Source organism: Protopterus annectens, chromosome 8.part1 (assembly GCF_019279795.1).
Source record: "Protopterus annectens isolate FY-2018-M chromosome 8.part1, PAN1.0, whole genome shotgun sequence".
Lineage (NCBI taxonomy): Eukaryota > Metazoa > Chordata > Ceratodontiformes > Protopteridae > Protopterus > Protopterus annectens.
The window spans coordinates 539,226,703-539,247,638 of NC_056742.1; the positions used below are offsets into that span (position 1 = coordinate 539,226,703).

General features: G+C 41.5%; 1 protein-coding gene across 1 annotated transcript in view; it reads left to right on the forward strand.

Moving 5' to 3' along the window:
- Nucleotides 1-20,936, forward strand: part of ZDHHC7 (zinc finger DHHC-type palmitoyltransferase 7) — a 1,014,873-nt gene that overhangs the window by 775,079 nt on the left and 218,858 nt on the right. The window contains exon 6 of the mRNA XM_044082057.1: nt 20,539-20,620. Within this exon, the coding sequence (XP_043937992.1) occupies nt 20,539-20,620 (82 nt within the window). The remainder of the gene's footprint in view (nt 1-20,538; nt 20,621-20,936) is intronic.

Sequence of the window (20,936 nt, forward strand, 5' to 3'; positions counted from 1 at the left end):
AGTATTTTTGTATTATTTTTAAAGACTGTAAAATTACATTCTGAAATACTTTAGAACTTTTTTCCCAAGCCTCCGCTGAAAGTGGAGTCCTTCCATTTAGATTTTCTTGGTAATAAATGTCAATAAATAAATAAATGCTGCTTACATGCTTGTTGGTGGGTAAGCAGCCATAAATGTATTTAACTCATTTACTTTTCTTGAAAAGAAAAAAATTCTGTAGTTATTGCCAACAGAAAAAGTGCCATTTATTATCATTTATTTTTTTACAAGAACACAAGTAAATGTTTATGTTGCTGAGGTGAACAATAATCAAAGACTATGAATATGGTGAGCTGAGTGATTTTTTTAAAAAAAGTAGAATATTGTGTTATAAGTAACACAACCAGGGTCAGGATTTTAAGAATGACACTCCTGACCTTATCATAAGGTATGGATATGTGCAGAGCAACTGTAGTTAACTGATAAAAAAAATTAACTAATAAAAATAATGTGCATAAAATGAGTGAAATAATAAAGTAAGCATGAGAGAAATTAAGGTAGGGTCTTTTTAAAGGTAATGGCTATGGCAAAGAGAACTGTGTAAAATGAGAATCCAAAATTCAGGCCAGCCTGATTACACAGTTTTAATACTGGCTTGCAGTGGATGTGTCTGTAAGCATTTCAGGAATATCTAACTAGCTTTTACTCAATCCTGCATAAGCTGTCCTTGAAGGGGTCATTTTGTAAAAGTATGTAATATGAAAAGGTACTACTAGTCTGTTCAAAAGAATGTATATGTTTCTGAACTGATAAATTTATCAAGGGCAGGTCATGCCTACTGAACCTGGTGAACTTTTTTGAGAAGGTCACCAAAGCAATGGATGAGGACAAAACTATTCACACTGCCTACCATTACTTGGCAAAGTCATTTGACGCAATAACCAACTTGGACATTGTTGATCAACTCAAGATGTTGGGTATAATTCTGTATGTAACCTGGTAGATAGCCAGCTGGCTCATAGACAGGACCCAGTAAGTTAGAATTGGGAGTCCACCTCTACAAATAGGTCAGTCACTAGTAGAGTCCCTCAGAGACTGATCCTGAGATCGCTCCTTTTTGGCATTTACTTCTAGGAAGTCAAGGCCAATGTCAAGGGCCTCTAGCTGACCAGATTTGCAGAAAAGTGCAAATTAGAAGTAGTCATGGAATACCACACAACAATTAATGTTCTCCAGGAGAGGCTGACACAGACAAATAACTGGTGTCTGAGCCATGAATTAAAACTAAATGCCAATAAATGCATAAAAGTATCCTTTTGGAAGTCATCCACCCAGATAACTGTCATATTGACAACACAACCATAAGAGTCAACCAGTAGTCATTGACTTGGGAACGTGTAGAAAGTAATATAGCCTTTGACCATCACGTCTACATCAGTAAAGAAATTATTCTATACTGTACAATATAGAATGTTGGGTGAGGAAAGTAAACCTATATTTTTGACTGTGACTGATAGAGCTGCTTTCTGCTTTACCTGGTGTATTTTGTTTTCTGTTTTAAGAAATCTGCTTGGCGTGGTGTTTTTGTTCTATGTGAGAGAGAGACACTTAAATTATCTAGGCTGCTCGTTTCACATTTTTTTAATTGGTTAAATTATTTCGAGTGATACTTAAATTTAAAATGAATTTCTGGGTCTTTGCCTTTTTTCTAAAAATATTTAAACCCAGCATAAACTAAAGCATTGCTGGTGATTCCCTGCTATTTTTTCCCACTTGTCCTGCCCTTCATTGCTCTGCTTTTTAAACTTGCAGATTTTAAGTTGCCCACCTGTACTGTAAATTGAACTTAGTAATCACCTCTCTTTCTGCATTGCTGTTGATACCTTGAATTATTTATTTACCTTTCCTTGTGCTTATATTGAAAAAATGCATTTTACATCAAGACATCAGTGGATGTTCCATCCAGTGCACCGAGAGGTAGTCTGGTCTGTTTAGGTTGGGAAAACACTTGAGATTTCTGCATGTAGTTTTATTGGCTGGAGGGCTTATTAATCATCTTGTCTTGTAATTGAGTGGCTCTTGGCTCATGTATACAAAGCAAGTACTTCTATTGAATAATCACAGTTTTATAAGCTGTCTAAAGTACACTGCTGTATCCATATGTTTGTTTGTGGTAGCATTTTGTATCTTTTAAGTTCGTTTGTGGTAGCATTTCACTCCGGACACTCCTTTACAGTGCTTTTCCATTAGGAGGACTGGGATTATTCATCTAGTGACAGTAAGTGTTTACCTGGTCTATCTGAGCTGGGAAGCACACAAAATGCTGTAAGTATTTTTTGTACTGGTCTTATATACTGTGACTGTACTGTAACAGTTTAAAAAATGTACTGTCTGCTGTTGCTTTAAGCAGTTAATTGAAATGTATTACATTGTATATGTTTGTTGTGGGGCTGTTGTAGGTAGTTTGTGTGGTCTTGTTAGACCTGTGCTCCAAACCAACTATTCTACATTAAGAAGGTGTTTTTCCTGCACCCTTGTGGCAGAAATGTGACAATCTAACCTGTCTGATTTGGTGGAAAGCTTATTGTGTGCTTTCCTCATTGGTAGTTGGTTCCTCTTGCTGTCTTGATGCTGCCAGCACAGTCCTGTCAAATTAAGCTATTCCCTTCCTTAATAAAACATAAAGTAAAAGCTTGCTATCATGGGTGATCAGTTTCCCATCGTCTCTGTGGCCAGCTTGATAGACATGGGCATCCTGAGGTAAAGTAGCAGTTATCTCATGTACACTGACAACCACTTACTCTTGCAGCAAACAAATACTTTATGTGAGAGATGTAGTTACACTATGAAATTGGAGGCAAGACTGTCACATAAGGGCAAATTGAATGCCAAACAGGATGTCAGCACACACACTTCCCACACTAAATAAGGACACAACACATAAACCCACATATGCGGAGGTATTCACTAGTAACTTATCAAATGTTCAGAGGCCACCCAAACAGAAACCACTTACACACATAACAGAGCAAAAAACAAAACAAGTATATTAACCATACTTTTTTTTGTAATTGTCCAATAAGTATTTTCAGGTCTTTTATCCTTTTTATAATTTCTGTTTTCCTTTTCTAAGTTGCTTGCAAGTTTAGTGCTACTGTGCATTGACTGTAACAACGGTGGTCACTGATTTGATCTTTTCCGTAGTTTAGTGTGTTTTTCCTAATTGTTTTCTTGATAATGTCAGAGATAGCGGGTCTGAAGAAATGTTCAGAATGTGGGCACACGTTACCACCATAGGACCTGTACTCAAAATGTGCCTATTGCCTCATTGCCACCCATCTCGACAGAGAATGTCAGTCTTGTGTGGCCTTTAGTGCCAGGTCCATCCAGACTCACAGGGACAAATTATTGTTAAAGAGGCTCTTTCCTGCACAGAGAGGGCAACCCCTTCACCTTCATTTCCTTCTACAAAAGAAAAGGAAAGACTAAATCTAAAGAAAGAGAGGGAAAGGAAAGGAGCAAGTCTACTTCAAAATCTACCACAAAGAGATCTCCGGAACCATCGGCATCAGTCAGTCCCATCCCAAAGATGTTTGATTTCGCTGAAGGCTTCAAGTCATTCTTCATTAATGAGTAGTCAACAGGATGGCAGAACTCTCCCTGCAGTGGAAGTACACTTCTCCACCCCCTCAAAGAACATTTTCTAGGAATCTGAGATTGGGGAAGAAGATGTGGCTCCACAAGTCACAAGTGGCAGAGGGGGAGGTAATTTTAATGGACAACGCCCAAGAGGAAGAGGCAGATTGCAGAATCAAGTTTTTGAGGTACCTTTTCCGAGAAAACCTTTCAGTGCCCTTAAATAGTTGCCTGTCTGCTGCACTCTGAAGCCAGTCAAAGGTTTTCTCTCCTAACACCCTCAGGCCTGGCAAAAGATGACATCAGATTCATGGATGCCAAGGATAATATCCAGAGGCTGTTCAGTTCCCTTTTTCCTACAACCCCCAAAAAAAGAAGAAAGTCCTCAATGGTTACACCCAATCAGTGGGACTCAGCAGCCATAAAAATTTCAAAGCTGCTAGAAAAAATGGAGTACTGCAATGAACTTTATCATACAATGGTCACAATTCACTCACCCTCTACTTGCAAAAATTTGGATTACACAAGTCTGCGAAAACCACATCACTTGGTGAATAACTTCCCTGGTTGTGACCAAGGGGCTATCATTTTCACATGGATCCTTCAGTAAAAATGCTGACCATGCAGACTTCCATTCTGGGGTGGCATTTTGAAGAGAAGATGGTCCAAGGTACCTGGTTTATAGCAGAGGTTAATCTTCACATCAGTATCTTGAAGATGAGGGTGGTTCTCCTAGTGTTGTAGGCATTTCAGGACCTACTTCTCAAGGATGTGACTTCCATTCAGACAGACAACATGACTGTCGTATGGTATATCAACAAAAAAGGAGGAACCTGTTCTTATCCACTTTGTCAGGCAGTCATGAAATTTTGGCAGTGGGGCATGTCTTTGTAGCACTGTCTGATAGCAACACACATCCTGCAGACTTTCAGTGTACTTGCGTGCAAATTGAGCAGACCACTACTAATGCCTCACGAGTGGTCCCTCAACCCTGTAGTGACACAAACAATTTTCAGTCGATGGGGCCCACTTTGCTTTGTCTGTTTGCCTTCTATGTAAACAGCAAATGTGATAGGTACTTTGCCCTGATCTCCCCACATGGAGAGTCACAAAGGGATGCTCTGGTCCACAATTGGCCCTCTGGTCTCCTGCACGTCTTTCCACCTTTATTGCTAATGAACAAGTTCATTCAGAAAGCAAGACAGTGCAAGGCCAAAATTATCCTCATTGCCCCCTCTGGCCCCACCAAACCTGGTTCTTGTTCCTATGGCCTGTTCTAGTACATCCTCCATGGATGTTGGATCAGTATCCGTATCTAATATCCCAGCCACCCAGACTGCCTCAGATCAGAAATTCATGAAACTGACTGCATGGTTCTTCCAGTTTTAACCATAGTCAGAGATGCCAGGCTGCCCCTTGCAGTAGTTAATATTCTTTCTGCTTAAAAAAGAAAAACATCTGCCAGGAAAATTTTCCACAGCAGTTTTGCAACTGTTAAGAGTCAACTGACAGCTATTTCGAATTTTCACATTAGAGATAACAGCAACTCAGTTGCATCCCGAAAGATTTCAAAAGCCTTTCTTAAGGGTACATTTCTGTTGAGACCTCCCATTAGAAACCCAGCACCTCCATGGGGTATCACCATTCTGTTACAAGCTCTGTCTTCGCCCCCCGTTGAGCCTACTAAAAGAATTTACTTAAAATTTCTTACATATAAAACTATTTTTCTAGTGGCAATGACATCAGCCAGATGAATCTCAGAACTACAAGCTCTCTGATCAAAACCCCCACTATCTGTTTGTCCACACGGATAGGGTTTCCCTTAGATTTAATGCATCCTTTGCTCCTAAGGTGACATCCAGTACTTATTTAAATGAATTTATACATCTTCCTTTGTTCTTTCTAAGATACTCTAACAAGGCTGAATACCGCCTGCATTTATTAGATGTTCACAGACAACTCAGATTCTGTATCCACAGGACAAAGGACTTCAGAAAGGATGACCATTATTCATTTCCTTTGATAAGGTAAGGTAAGGCAGTCTCTAAAGTGACCTTATCCAGATGGCTGTCAGTTAGCATCTCCTTCATATATTGTAAAAAAAATGAATATATATATATATATATATATATATATATATATATATATATATATATATATATATATATATATATATATCTTTAGCAAATAAATCTAAAGTACAGTGGATATAAAAAGTGTACACACCTCTGTTAAAATGCCATTTTTTTGTGATATAAAAAAATGAGACCACAATAAATCATTTCAAAACTTTTCCCACCTTTAATGTGATCTGTAACCTGCACAATTTAATTGAAAAACAAATCTATTAGGGGAAAAATATAAGAAAAAGTACAATAAGCTGGTTGCATAAGTGTGCATACCCTTAAAGTAATATTTTGTTGAGGCACCTTTTGATTAGTTCAACATTCAGTCTTCTTGGGTACACACCTACCATCAATTAAAGAGACTCTGATTAACCCCAAATAAAGTTCTGCTGTCCTAGTAGGATTTTATTGACATTTACTCAGTTGCCTGCTACAGCAAAGCCATGGTTCGCAGAGAGCTTACAAAGCATCAAAGGGATCTCATTGTTGAAAGGTATCAGTCAGGAGAAGGGTACAAAAAAATTTCCACAGCATTGGATATACCATGGAACACAGTGAAGACAGTCATCAAAATGTGGAGAAAATATGGGACAACAGTGAAGTTGCAAAGAACTGGACGTCCCTCTAAAGTTGATGAAAAGACCAGATGAAAACTGGTCAGGGAGGCTGCCAAGAGACCTACAGCAACACTGAAGGAGCTGCAGGAATTTCTGGCCAGTACTGGTTGTGTACTACATGTGACAACAATCTCCCATATTCTCCATACGTCTGGCCTATGGGGTAGGATTGCAAGACAGAAGCCTTTTTCTTGCACAGAAAAACATCCAGTCCCGGCTAAAATTTGCAAAACAGTACATCAAGTCTCCCAAAAGCATGTGGGAAAATGTGTTGTGGTCTGATGAGATAAAGGTTGAACTTTTTGGCCACAATTCCAAAAGGTACGTTTGGTGCAAAACAGCACTTTGCATCACCAAAAGAACACCATCCCCACGGTGAAGCATGGTGGTGACAATATCATGCTTTGGGGTTGCTTTTCTTCAGCTGGAACTTGGGGCTTTAGTCAAGATGGAGGGAATTATGAACGGTTCCAAATACTAGTCACTTTTGGCCCAAAACCGTCATGTATCTGCTAGAAAACTGAAGATGAAGAGGAATTTCACCTTTCAGCACAACAGTGACCTCATGGCTTCACCAAAAGAAAATTAAAGTTTTGAAATGGCCCAGTCAGAGCCCAGACTTAAATCCAATAGAAAATCTGTGGGGTGACCTGAAGAAGGCTGAGCACAAGAGATGCCCATGCAATCTGACAGATTTTGAGCGCTTTTGCAAGTAAGAGTGGGCAAGTATTAACAAGTCAAGATGTGCCATGCTGATAGACTCCTACCCAAGAAGACTGAATACTGTAATTAAATCAAAAGGTGCTTCAACAAAGTATTAGTTTAAGGGTATGCACACTTATGCAACCAGCTTATTGTACGTTTTTTTATTTTTTCCCCTAATTGAAATGTACAGGTTATAGGTCACACTAAAGGTGGGGAAATTTTTGAAATGATTTATTGTGGTCTCATTTTTTTACATCACAAAAGCCTGGCATTTTAACAGGGGTGTGTACACTTTTTATATCCACTGTACATTTGGCAAGAGCAGTTTTTACCTCTACACTCTTCAAGAGAGGATTGTCAGTTGATGAAATTTTGTGCAGCAGCCATTTGGACAACTGTACACACCTTTGTGCCCCACTATAGTCTGGATGCACTATCAAGATTACATTCATCTTTTTGTTGCACCATACTCGGGAATGTTCTTCACTGATGTTGCCCAGTTTGACAGCTTGGAATTTTGTCCCACATGTTTCAGTGGACAAAAACAGACATTTGATATGAAAGTTATGTACTTACCATAAGCGTTAGAGCCATGTTGTTTCATTTTCGTCCACTTTAAACTCCCTTCTCCTACCCCCTTTCCAAGTTGTCACCTATGGCTTCTAGATGATCAAAGTGAGGTTACTCCCTCTCTGTGCACTAGACTGAAATAAGTTCTGAACAGCCATTGCAGTTTAATTGTATTTACCTTTCCCTAGATTAATTCACAAATAAATAGTTTTAAGATTTCCAGTTTTATACAGGCAAGCCCAATCTGAGTATCTCGAGGCCAGCCTAGCGATTATGGGTAGGGGATGAGTCAGAGCTCTGGAACCGATAAGCTTGAGATCGGTGCCAAGGTCAGATCCCATTGGATCCGATAACCCATATGTTTGAAGCAGACGAAAATGAGACAACATGGATCTGACATTATGGTAAGTACATAACTTTTGTTTTCTTATCTTTGAGATTTGAACTGGAGAAGATAACTTGACCATCTGATGTTGTAAATCTTTGTTCTTTCATTACAGTTAGGACCTCGGTTCCGTCCTTGGAACCGATAGGCCATTTCCCCAGCTTGCGCAAGCCAAAAACTCTCAGCTAAGACCTACCCATAACGACCCTCTCCTAGTTACTCCAGATCTCGTTGGCCGTGTTCCTAGTCAGACATGCTAGCCATCTCTCTCAAAGCTAAGTAGAAAACTGTTAATTTTAAGACCGCTTCTCTTCAAAATTATGTAATTTTTAGTCAAGTTAGCCTTTTATTACTGTCTCCTATAACCTAAGCCTGTTTCCTACCCTTTTCCTTGGTAATTTAATTTTTTACCTTTAATGGTACTGTCCCTCTCTCCTGTCTTTGACAGGCCTTTTCTTTCTACTAGTGGCATTTTTTAAAATAATATCACTGGTAGTTTCTCCCTTATATTTTCTATAGGATAGCCTTGTTGCCTTACTATGTCAGGCAAAGCTAAGTTGGGATTTAAACAGTGGGACAAGTGTGGACGTGAGATGCCTAACTCAGATACACATGTTCGTTGTGTCTACTGTTTGGGCATGGATCATATTAGAGCTGACTTTTGTGCTAGTTTTAGTAATTGTACACCAGCAGAACGTATTGAGTAAACCTTTTAAGTTAAGTTTATTAAGACACCTTTTTTGGAGGCTCTATCTAGGTCGGAGGTCTCACCCCCTCCAAAGACCATAAAACATAAGGAAAAACGGATTACTCAAGGCACCTTTTTTCTAGAGGCTGTATCTGGGTCGGAGGTCTCTCCCCCAAAAACATAAGGACAAATGGATTACTCAAGACACCTTTTTCGGTGGCTCTATCTGTGTCGGAGGTCCCCCCTCCAAAGACCAAAAAGCATAAGGACAAACTGAGTCACTTGGTTCCTGCATCTCCATCAGTTACGGAACCAAGTCGGCTCCATGCTTCCTCGGCGCAGACCTCTTTGGCATCAGGATCTGTGTCCTCTTCCTCGGTGCCAACCATGGTATTCACTCCTATTTCAGTTCCAACCACGGCACCACTGACTTTGGTGCCATCCTTGGTTCCCACATTGGCTCCGATGACTGTACATGCCTCGGCACCATCCCCGTCCATGGTGCCAACAGTCTCCTTGGCTCCATGGGTTCTGATGACTGTACATGCCTCTGCACCATCCCCAGCCACGTTGCCGACAGTTTCTTTGGCTCCATCAGCTCCAAAACTCTAATACCTGCCCAAGGACAAGATACCTCTGGTGCATACTGTCTCTGTTCCGACAGCAATGTTTTCCGTTGAAGATTGCAATCTAGAAAGACAAATCTCAGATGTCCGCAGCGAAGACACTGGAATTTACTGGAGTGGTCTTCGACACAACATTCTGTCAAGCTTCTTTCCCCCTCACAGGCTTTTGAAAATAAGACACCAAATCCAAGACCTTATTCCTCAGACCTATGTGCACGTCTTGCACTGCAGCTCTTGGGCTCCATGGCAGCTGCCATTACATTAGTATCACTAGCGAGACTGCACATGGGAATCCTGCAGTGGCTTCTTTCCGCACAATGGTCATTGCTAACTCACCCACTCAACCACATGATAAGCCTTACAAACCATTGCAAGGAAGAAATGCTGTGGTGGATGAAGCCACAAATGAATCTTTGGTATTGACTTTTCTGTCTTCCCCAGCCCATGGCCACGGTGACCAGGGACGCTCCACTGTTGGGGGGGGGGGGCATTTCCAGGGAAAGACTGTCCAAGGCACCTGGTCCCCCATGGAGGCCAACTTGCACATAAATGTCCTGGAACTGAGGGCAGTTCTCTTAGCGTTACAAGCGTTCCATGCATCCCTTCCTTCGGGGACCATTGCAATTCAGTCAGACAACATGTCCGTTGTCTGGTATATCAACAAGCAAGGCGGAACCAGGTCTTACCCCCTGTGTCGGGAAGCCATGAGGATTTGGCACTGGGACATAGTTTCCAACCGCTTTCTTGTAGCAACGCACATTCTTGGGAGTTCAACCTTATTGTGGACAATCTGAGCAGGAATATCCTGATGCCTCACGAGTGGTCCCTCAGCCCTGTAACAGCAGATCGGATCTTCCAGCGCTGGGGCAAGCCTTGCTGTGACCTGTTAGCTTCTGCATTTGTAGTTTAGAGGGTAAGCAATTTTGCCCCGATTCCCCCTCAGGGGGAACCACTGAGAGAGATGCTCTAATACATGATTGCCCCCCCAAGTCTTCTGTATGCCTTTCCCCCGTTTCCCCTCATCCCAAAATTTCTCCAGAAAGCTCAAAGGTTGAGAAGCAAAGTGATCCTCATTGCCCCTTACTGGCCACGTCAAGTCCGGTTCCCGTTTCTATGGCCTCAACTGATTCACAGCCTGTGGATTCTGGATCATTCCCAGGACCTGTTATCTCATCCTTAGGGATTCATCTGAACCTGCACAGTCTCAAGATCACAGCTTGGTTCCTCCACTTCCAGTGATTGCCAGGCTGCCTGACAATCCCATCTCCTATTCGTGAAATTCTTCTGGCCTCACACAAACCTTTCACTAGAAAAGTTTATTCTAGTAAATGGACTAGGTTCTCTATTTGGGCCAAAGACCAGAACTTAGACCCTTTCTCTATGCCTGTTCAAAAGATCCTGCAATACCTGACTACTCTTTTACATGCAGCAGCCTCAGCTTCAACGATCACTGTACATTTAGCAGCTATCGCCAGTTTTCATAATGGTCTTGATAATTCTTCAGTTATGTCACACCGCCTATGCAAGACGTTTTTGAAGGGAGCATTACATGTTAAACCTCCGGTGAAGCCTCCCTTAGAACCCTGGGACTTGACTCTGGTGCTTCAGTCTCTCACAGGTTCTCCCTTCGAACCCTTTGATTCATGTGATTTGAAATTTTTGTCATGGAAAACCATGCTTCTAGTAGCACTTACTCAGCGAGAAGAGTATCTGAGCTGCAGGCCTTGAGTGTCAAGAGTCCTTACTTGATCTTCCACACAAATAGGATGTCCCTTCATACTGACCCTTCTTTCTTTCCCAAGGTCATTTCTGGCTTTTCCATTAACCAATCATTGACCTGCCGGTTTTCTTCCCTCAGCATTCTAATAGAGGGGGGTACCTTTTGCACACCCTTGATGTGCATCAGCAGCTTCATTGTTATTTGGACAGGACTAAATCTTTCAGGAAAACAGATCAATTGTTTGTGGACTTTGCAGGACCCAGATTGGGTAAAGCTGTTTCCAAAGTGACTTTATCCTCTTGGCTTAGAAACGTTATTACCTTTGTCTACCAACAGAATAAACTATCCTTACCTTCCAGAATAAAGGCTCATTCTACCAGATCTAGGGCTACTTCTGTAACTTTTCATTCCAGAACCTCTATGGATGATGTATGCGCAACAGCTACTTGGGCAAGACCTCATACCTTTATAGCTCCCTAAAAGTTGGATCTGACCTCCAGGGGATGAGCATCTTTTGGTTCTATGGTGCTCAGGAATATCATTCCTTAGGTCCACCCAGGACTCAAGTAGCTGGGGACTCTGTCCTAACTGTAATGAAAGAACAAAGATTTACAAAATCAGATAAGAAGTTATGTCTTACCCTAACATTCCATCTGTGTTGTAGATCTTTGTTCATTCATTACTTCCTGTCCTCCTTCCCCCTGCCTGGACTCCTGGTGTACTTTAGGAACTCCTGGTTAGGGTATTTGCTCAAACAGAGCCTCCTACTATATTTTCTATTACTACATCTTTTATCTAGGGGGGGCAAACTTGATCTGGAGTAACTAGGAGAGGGGTATTATGGGTAAGTTTTAGCTGAGAGTTTTTGGCTTGCGCGAGCTGGGAAACGGCCATATTGGTTCCAAGGACTGAACCGAGGTCCTAACTGTAATGAATGAACAAAGATCTACAAAACAGATGGAATGTTATGGTAAGACATAACTTCTTTTTCATTTGAAATAGCTGATATACTGGACATAAGCGCCTACCTCGGAAAACCTTCTTCTGGTTGCCATTAAGTTCTGGAAGAATGATCTCAGATTTACAAACTGTCATGTCCGAGTTGCATTGTAGTTTGCTACAGTCAAAGGGTATCTTTAAAAACAAATCATTTATTCCAAAGATTCACAGCAGATTCTGTGAACCAGTCAATTCAACTGCTAGTTATTTGTCCTAACTACTAAACTGCTAGCTGTTTGTCTAACTACCAGAATGACAGTGAGTATCACTTGCATGTGTTTGACAGGAGAACTCCACTTCAGAAAGAAAGATCAGGGAAAGCCGGGCTGCCTGTAACTAAACAAACTGGAAGTAGCTTCCCCCTGCATTGGCAAATACAAGAAACATTTACAAGGTGTGATTAGTGCACAATTCCATTAGAGCAGCAACAGTTTTCACAGCATGCTGTGGCAATGGTTTACATCACATGTTCTGGAAGCTATCATGTGACAGCTGTTTACAAGTTTACCAAACTCATGGCAAGGACAGGTTTTGGCATGGCTTTGTTAGAGTCCTGTGACTGACCATGCTTAAGAGTTAACCAGTTAGATTTTTGGATTCTTCCAAGTTTTACTGTTAACTGTTGCAGTGACTCTTCATAAGGAAGACTGCTCAGGTTTGTAAGGTGTTAACCACAGCAGTAGATCTTTAATGGAAGAGCAATCTGGTAATACTAAGTCTTGAATGACAGGTCACTGAAACAGTAAAGCTTCCCTTCCTCTGTCTCTCAGTTTTGATCACACTTGGTTATTGTAATTTTTGTTTATAAGGTTACAAGCATTTCTCATTTAGGGCTTTTTACTAAAACTAATGTTTGTGTCAGCATTGCTTACTGATAGTTTACGGGACCCAAGCGAGCTCTGCACAAGCCATACTTGGAAATCTTGTGTTGCGTGTGTCAGCATCATCAAGGGCTTAAGGCCCATCTGTAGTGGTCCTTGCAGGGAATGTAGTCAGTACTAGAAGAGTGTTTTGTAGTACTAGAGGAGTCTAGATGCATGATGGGAAAATCAAAGGTGGGTAAACTCTAAATGTAAAGCTTTACTTTTGCACCAATCTGTCATCAGATATTAGCACTTAACTACCTTACAACAAATCGTCATCAAATATTAGCACTTGACTACCTTACAAGAAATCGTCATCAGATATTAGCACTTAACTACCTTACAACAAATCATCATCAGATATTAGCACTTAACTACCTTACAACAAATCGTCATCAGATATTAGCACTTAACTACCCTACAACAAATCGTCATCACATATTAGCACGTAACTACCTTACAACAAATCATCATCAGATATTAGCACTTAACTACTTTTTAGCACTTAACTACTTTACAACAAATCATCATCAGATGTTAGCACTTAACTACCTTACAACAAATCGTCATCAGATATTAGCACTTAACTACCTTACAACAAATCGTCATCAGATATTAGCACTTAACTACCTTACAACAAATCTGTTTTCTTTTATGTTATGCATGTTGCTTATCATTCTACTCCGGATAGCTTCCAGTCTAGACAAGCGGGGCTTTTGATTTATTCAATTTCTTTAAAAAAATAACATTGCACGGCAAGGTGAAATTCCTGTCACCTTCTATTTAATTGTATTTAGTATAGCTAAGCAACAAGGGTGTAGTCTAAAGTAGTCATTCTTTTGGTTCCTCACTGTTTTAAAAAAAACACCATGATCAGCTTTAGTCAAAAGTGACAAAATATTTAAGTGCGCTGGTCTTTACCCCATAGCAGTGCACTGTATGTAAAATACTTCAATGATAACAGTATCTCAGGATAAAGTTAAAAAAAAACTTTCAGACTTTTGCAAATTGGAATTTGACTAAAGCCAATGTAGTAAGTCATAGACCTTGTAGCCAAGTTTTGAAGCCGAGAATAATGCCCCAGTATCCTGGTTGTGTTTCAAGACAGGCAGGAAGGTCCATCAACAAGAGTTAAAATTGTTGTTGAATATGTAACACAAGAAGTTACCTAATATTTAATTTATTTTAATTTCTTCAGGTGGCAGTTGGTACTGTGCATGTGCCATACCCTGATGTTCATCGTGTTTCACTGTTGCAGTCATTACACTTGGGTTATCCTGCTGGCAGGCTACCCGCAGTCGGCCTGAATTCCAAAGCCCTGGTCCCGCATCGGTTGCTGTCGCCTCTTCCCTGACGTCAGTGCGCCAGGGGTATATAAGATGCAGCCAACGCCATTTTCTTCAGTCTTTCTTGCCATGCGGTGCCCGAAGCAAAAGCAGTTCGCAAGTGCCGGTCGGCCAACTCCTGAGATTTTCGAAATTGAATTTCAGATCCGAAGTCATCAATAAAGCTAAGTACCCCGTTGGGGAAGCTTTTTCTTGCTCCAGACCGATGTCAGTAAAAGTTAACAATTGTATTTCTTGTGGGAAGCAAATACCTCATAAGGATTTTCATTCTTACTGTATTCCTTGCCTAGGCCCTGACCACGACATTGCTAGTTGTCGGTTTTGTGCTAGATTTAACCAGCGCACTATTAAGCGCTGGTACAATTTTGCTTTCCATTACTTTGGCCGAAGGTTTAACTATATAATGCCGTTGGAACAGCCGATGACCGGAGTTCATAAAAAGCACAAGGAAAAAGAAAAGGACAGGCATCCGAGGTCCAAAACCGATGACGAAGCCTCTTTTAGGCCAGTTGCCGGTTCTCAGTGAGGTGCTTTCGCAGCCCCTGACACCCGCTACCTCAGAGCCACAGGCCGCCTCTGACTCCCACGTGGAGACAACTAGGCCTCTGGAAACTCAAGGTATTGGGCCTACGGAAACTACTCCCTCAGATGGGTCCGGAGCCGCTGAGCAGGCATCGGCTTCTGAGGGTGTTTTCAGACCTACACAGCTTTCTATCAAGACCACTTCAGCAACCAAGTCAAAGTCTAAAATACCTTTAAAGACAAAGAAACAAGTACAGCATTCTCCTGGACAGTCACCCATGCCTAAGAAACAGATGCTTAAAATGGCCGAGGACTTGATTACTTTGATCAGGGGTTCCCATCCCCCTCCTGATAAAAGGCCTAGGCAAGACACTGACTATGATTCCTCTGATCAGGTTTCTATTTCATCTGATTCCTCTTCAGAACAGGGATATTCTCTTCCTCCCTATGAGGACTCTGATGCTGAAGAATCTATCCCTTCAGCCTCTCCTCCTGAGGACTATTCTTTTGGGAAAACCCTGCACACCATGAGGGAGCATTTCCACTGGGAGAGCCAAGATTATTCAGAATCCAAGAAAAGGCTCAGAGACTTTTTTTTATTGCCTCAACACAGACCTCTTGCTATTCCTCCTGTACTAGACGTTGTAGATGATGCATTTTCTGAGTCCAGTCTGTCTTCTGATTCTTTACCCCATGCACCAGTTAAGCCAGATAGGTACTACAGGGTTCCAGATTCACATAAATTTCTTTATAAAAACCCTGCTGCTGACCCAGAAACTGTATCTCAGGGTCCCAAAGGGGTCAAGGCTTCCACTGCAAAAAAACCCTGTTCCCTCCGATAAGGATTCTAGACCACTGGACAGATGGGGGAAAAAAGTTTACACCTCTGCTACTTTAGCTGTAAGGGCGTTAAACTTTCAGTTTCACATGCTTCCTACTCCTAATGTCTCTGCTAAAACAGAAAATGCTGACAAACTCTGAATGTCCTGAAAACAAGGAAATGCAGGATTTATTGCATGCAGCTGAACAAGTGGGAAAGCATACTTTGCAATGTGGTTTTGATTCACTAGAGCCTTCTTGCAGGGCTGCAGTTACAGGCTCTGTCATTCGAAGGCATGCTTGGTTAAAGGAACGGAGTCTGCCTGATCATGTTAAAGCTAAATTATTGGATGCTCCATTACAGCATGATACTTTGTTTGGTGTTAAGGCAGAAGAGGTGTTAAAGAAAATGGAAGATAAAGCGAAATCTATGCAGGCAGTAAAGGATTTCTTAGAGGTACAGCCACCCAGATTTAGCAGGAACTGGCCTTCTAAGAATTGATCCTTTCCAGTGTCAGACCGGCCACAAAGAGGCAGATACAGATTCCCTAGAGGCAGATCTCAGCCCCAAGGCTCCTACAGGCCTAAACAATGGGGTGCTTCTGCCTCCAAAAGCGGAGAAGACAAATCACAACCATATAGGAAACAGTCCCAATGACTTCCCACTGCCAATGCCAAACACTTACCTTTTGGCAGCACCCCTACGGGTAAGCTAGCACTTTTCTCACAAAATTGGCTCATGATCACCCAGGACAAATGGGTACTGAATATTGTTTCTCAGGGCTACAGGTTCCACTTTCACACCCTCCCAAAGGCAAAAGGTATGCCAGACCTGCCACACAATCAATGGGCAGAGGCACAAAAACAAATTTCATCTCTCATGGACATGAAGACTATTCAAAGAGTACCACAGCAAGAGCAGGGACAAGGATTTTACTCAAGACTTTTCTTGGTACCCAGAAAGGACAAAGCCTGGAGACCAATACTGGACCTAAATACTTATCTGGACGTTCCAAAATTCAAAATGTTGACTCTGCAGCAACTTCTGCCCATGCTGGGCAAAAAGGCTTGGCTCGTAACTTTGGACCTCAAAGAGGCATACTTGCATGTCTCAGTCAGACAATCTTGCAGAAGATGCCTCAGATTCATAGCTGGCTCAATGCACTACCAATTCTCTGCACTGCCCTTTGGCTTATCTACTGCGCCCAGAGTCTTCACAAAATGCCTGGCACCAGTAATTGTATTTTGCAGACAAAGGAATTCAAATATATCCCTACTTGGACGACTGCCTTATTCAAGCAGAGAGTAAGGATATTCTACTAAAGCATCTGGCGTTTGTAAAAAGATTACTAATTTGCCTAGGGTACACAGTAAACGAAAAGAAATCAAAACCAGTACCCTCTCAAGAGATAATATTCCTGGGTGCAAGCTTAAATACAACTGCCCAGATGGCTTATCTCACGCCAGACAAACAAAGGCAACTGACTTATTACTTCCAAATGATGGCAACAAAAACCCAGTTACCTGCAAGAAAAATTCTGCAGGCTTTGGGCTTCATGGCATCCTGCATTCTGCTAATTCCATATGCAAGACTGCATATGAGGAAGCTACAATGGTATCTAAAAAGTGTTTCAACTCAAACATTGCCACAGCCTGGAAACAATAATTACCCTCATTCCCTGCCTGCAACAGGAGTTTCGATGGTGGGCACTGGCCTGTCACCACAACAAGGGACAGCCATTCACTTTACCCACAGCCAGGCAGACACTAACAACAGATGCATCGGATTATGCCTGGGGGGCACACATGGCAGGAAAATGTATTCAGGGCACGTGGCCCGCAATCCAAATGCATCTTCATATCAATCAAAAAGAGATGCTAGCTGTACAGAATGCCCTGACAGCCTTCAAGGATCTACTCCATCCAGGACAACTATTGCTAAAGACAGACAGTACTACAGTCATGTGGTACATAAACAAGCAAGGGGGCACACATTCCTACCCCCTCTGCAGGCAAGCCATGACTTTGTGGAACACAACATTGACCTATCAATTGAATCTGCAAGCACAATTCCTGCCAGGAAAGACAAACACTCTGGCAGACGAACTAAGAAGAAACCTCATGGATCCTCATGAGTGGAAACTAGATCCACAAGTCTTCAGCATGATAACAAGGAAATGGGGATGCCCAGACATAGATCTATTTGCCTCCCCTCACAGCTGCCAACTACAGAGATTCTGCACAAGGACTTATCACACACAAACATGGAATGTGGATGCTCTGTCATTCAGCTGGAAAACCCTGACAGTTTATGCCTTTCCTCCACTACCTCTTCTTCCCAAGGTACTCCTAAAGGTCAGACAAGAGAAGCCAAAAATTATTCTGATTGTCCCAGACTGGCCACGCCAGCACTGGTACCCAATCCTAAAGAGCTTGTCTCAAGGCCCATCCTGGACTTTACCTCTAATTCCTCATCTTCTGACCCAACAAAACAATCGGATCCTGCACAGCCAACTCAGAACCTTAAATCTGGCTACATGGCGAATAATATAACCACTCAGAACACACCTCAGTCTAAAGCAGTTATGGATGTCATTTTGGAAGCCAGGAGGCCCAGCACCAGAAAATCTTATGCAGAAAAATGGAAGAGATTCTGTGCTTGCAATCAGGCACAAGGAATTGACCCGCTTGTTCCAAATATTCCTCAGATTTTACAATACCTAACTGAGATGCTGGACAAAGGCCTATCCTTCTCATCAATTAAGATCCATGCCTCTGCCATTTCAGCTCACTACAATACGGAACCACCTATTTTTTCACATCCACTGCTAAGGCAGTACCTCAGAGGGGCCAAAAACATAAGACCCCCAAGGAGAGCACCGATACCTACATGGGACCTCAATTTTGTCTTGGAGACCTGCCTCCTTTTGAGCCAGCCAATACAGCTGAGATAAAATTCTTATCATGGAAAACAGCTCTGCTCCTAGCAATAACTTCAGCAAGAAGAGTCTCAGAGTTGCAGGCATTAATGGCAGTGGAACCTTTTATCATTTTCCATCTGGACAGGGTTTCTCTTAAGGACAAACCCAACATTTATGCCAAAGGTAGTGTCCAGTGTGGCCCTTAATCAAACCATTCATTTGCCTACTTTTTATCCAAATCCCCAGAGTAAAGGGGAGAGACTTCTGCATTCTTTGGACATACACAGACAGCTACCCTTCTACTTGGACAAAACTAAAGCTTTCAGAAAGACTGCGCAACTTTTAGTGGCATATGCTGCAGGATCACAAGGAAAGGCTATCTCAAAACAGACTATTTCAAAATGGATAGGACACTGCATTCATTTCTGCTATGCACAGCATGGCAAATCAGTGCGTAAGGGCATTAGGCCACATTCGACCAGGGCAGCAGCCACATCAGCAGCCTTTCTTAGAGGACTACCAGCCAAGGAAATTTTGGAGGCTGCAACTTGGAGTTCAGTGCACACTTTTACCAAGCAATACCACTTACCTCTTTACTCCAAATCCAGAGCAGGCTTTGCCACTGCAGTTCTGCAGGGCCTCATAGCCACTCCTAATTCTATTTAGACCCAGCCGCCCAACCTCAGCTTTGGGATTCAACCCAAGTGTAATGACTGCAACAGTGAAACACGATGAACATAGTACAGTTGTGTACTTACCATAAATGTAGATGTTCGAGTATATTCACTGTTGCAGTCCAGGTTACCCACCCACCATCCCCCTTTCTTTGCTGGGACTTATCTGTACTTCTCTATTCTATGCAACCTATGTGGTGTATTTGCTTGTAGATATAGGTATTGTTTGAGTGCATGCTTTTTATAAGCAATGTTTTTTAGCCTACCCTTTTGGGGGCACCTGACATCTGGGGCAAGAAAAACTGAAGAAAATGGCATCTGCTGCATCTTATATACCCCTGGCGCACTGACGTCAGGGAAGAGGCGACAGCAACTGACACCGGACCAGGACTTTGGAATTCAGGCCGACTGCGGGTAGCCTGCCAGCCGGATAACCCAAGTGTAATGACTGCAACAGTAAATACACTCGAACATCTACATTTATGGTAGGTACACAACTGTACTTTTTGGATATTGCAGCATAGGCATCTGCTTTTGTAAACTGCAAATGTTTCTGTTTTTAACATTTTGTTAATTCTTTGAGCTTCAGAATTTACATTAATATAACACACAGCATTTTAGATGCCTGTAAACTTCACGTTTAGCAGGTAATATATTAGTTTTGTTTCATGATTTCAGTTGCAGCAACATTCAGAGGTAAAGGAAGTTGTCTTTTTATCACCACGAAGAACATTTCATTACTATTTTTGTTCATAAAAACTTAAAATGTAGTAACTGTATCCTGTGAACCTGTAACATTACCTTGAGCTTATTACATTTGTGAAGATTTTTACTGAATGATTAAACAATATCTGCCTGTTTTCCAGTAAAATTGAAGCATCTTTCCTGTGTGTGTGTGTGTGTGTGTGTGTGTGTGTGTGTGTGTGTGTGTGTGTGTGTGTGTGTGTGTACACATATATGTATATGTATATAAATATGTATAACTTCATTTAAGTCATATTTTTGTGACTTCATTTTTCTTTCAACAAACTTGACTGCTGAATTTTACAACAGGTTCTGCTCTTACAGTATACCTTTTGTTCTGAACAGGATAATTGCTTCTTTTTATTACCAAGTAATCTGTATGTTGCCATTGGTTTTATATTCTGCCATGGTTTCTGTTGCTGTTTATTGATTTATGACACATGGCAGTTAGTCTGAAATTGATTTTGTCTCTTAAACTAGATCAGGAAGTCAAAGCAAAGCTGGGAAAAGCTAAGCAGCACAAGGTCAGTTAATAGGAGATGATTGCCGGGGTTGCAAAATGCAGTTTTAAGCCTCTCCCTTTTTTTTTTCTTACCAGATGTATGTAGCTCTGATTTCGGCACATGCACTTATACTGTGCATCTTCCAGTTTGTCTCCTGTGTGAGAAACCAGTGGAACGGTGAGTCATCATTTATTTATAGTCTATTCTAAGTTGTGTGCAAGTTATGGCTTGTAAATTACTGAAACATTCTGATTACATGTTGACTTTTCTTTTATCCATCTGTAAACCATGTTCAGTTTACTGGTAACCTACAGACTGGTTTATTTACAGATTTATTGCTAAGTGTTACTGACATAAGAGTTTGTTCTTATTCATTGGTACCTGAGGAATGGGATACAAGAGAAAATACATAACTACATGCAAGTCAAGAAAATATTTTGAGCTGCTTTATGGTAAATAAATGGCATGAAGTTTTTTAAAAGCTTTTCTTGAC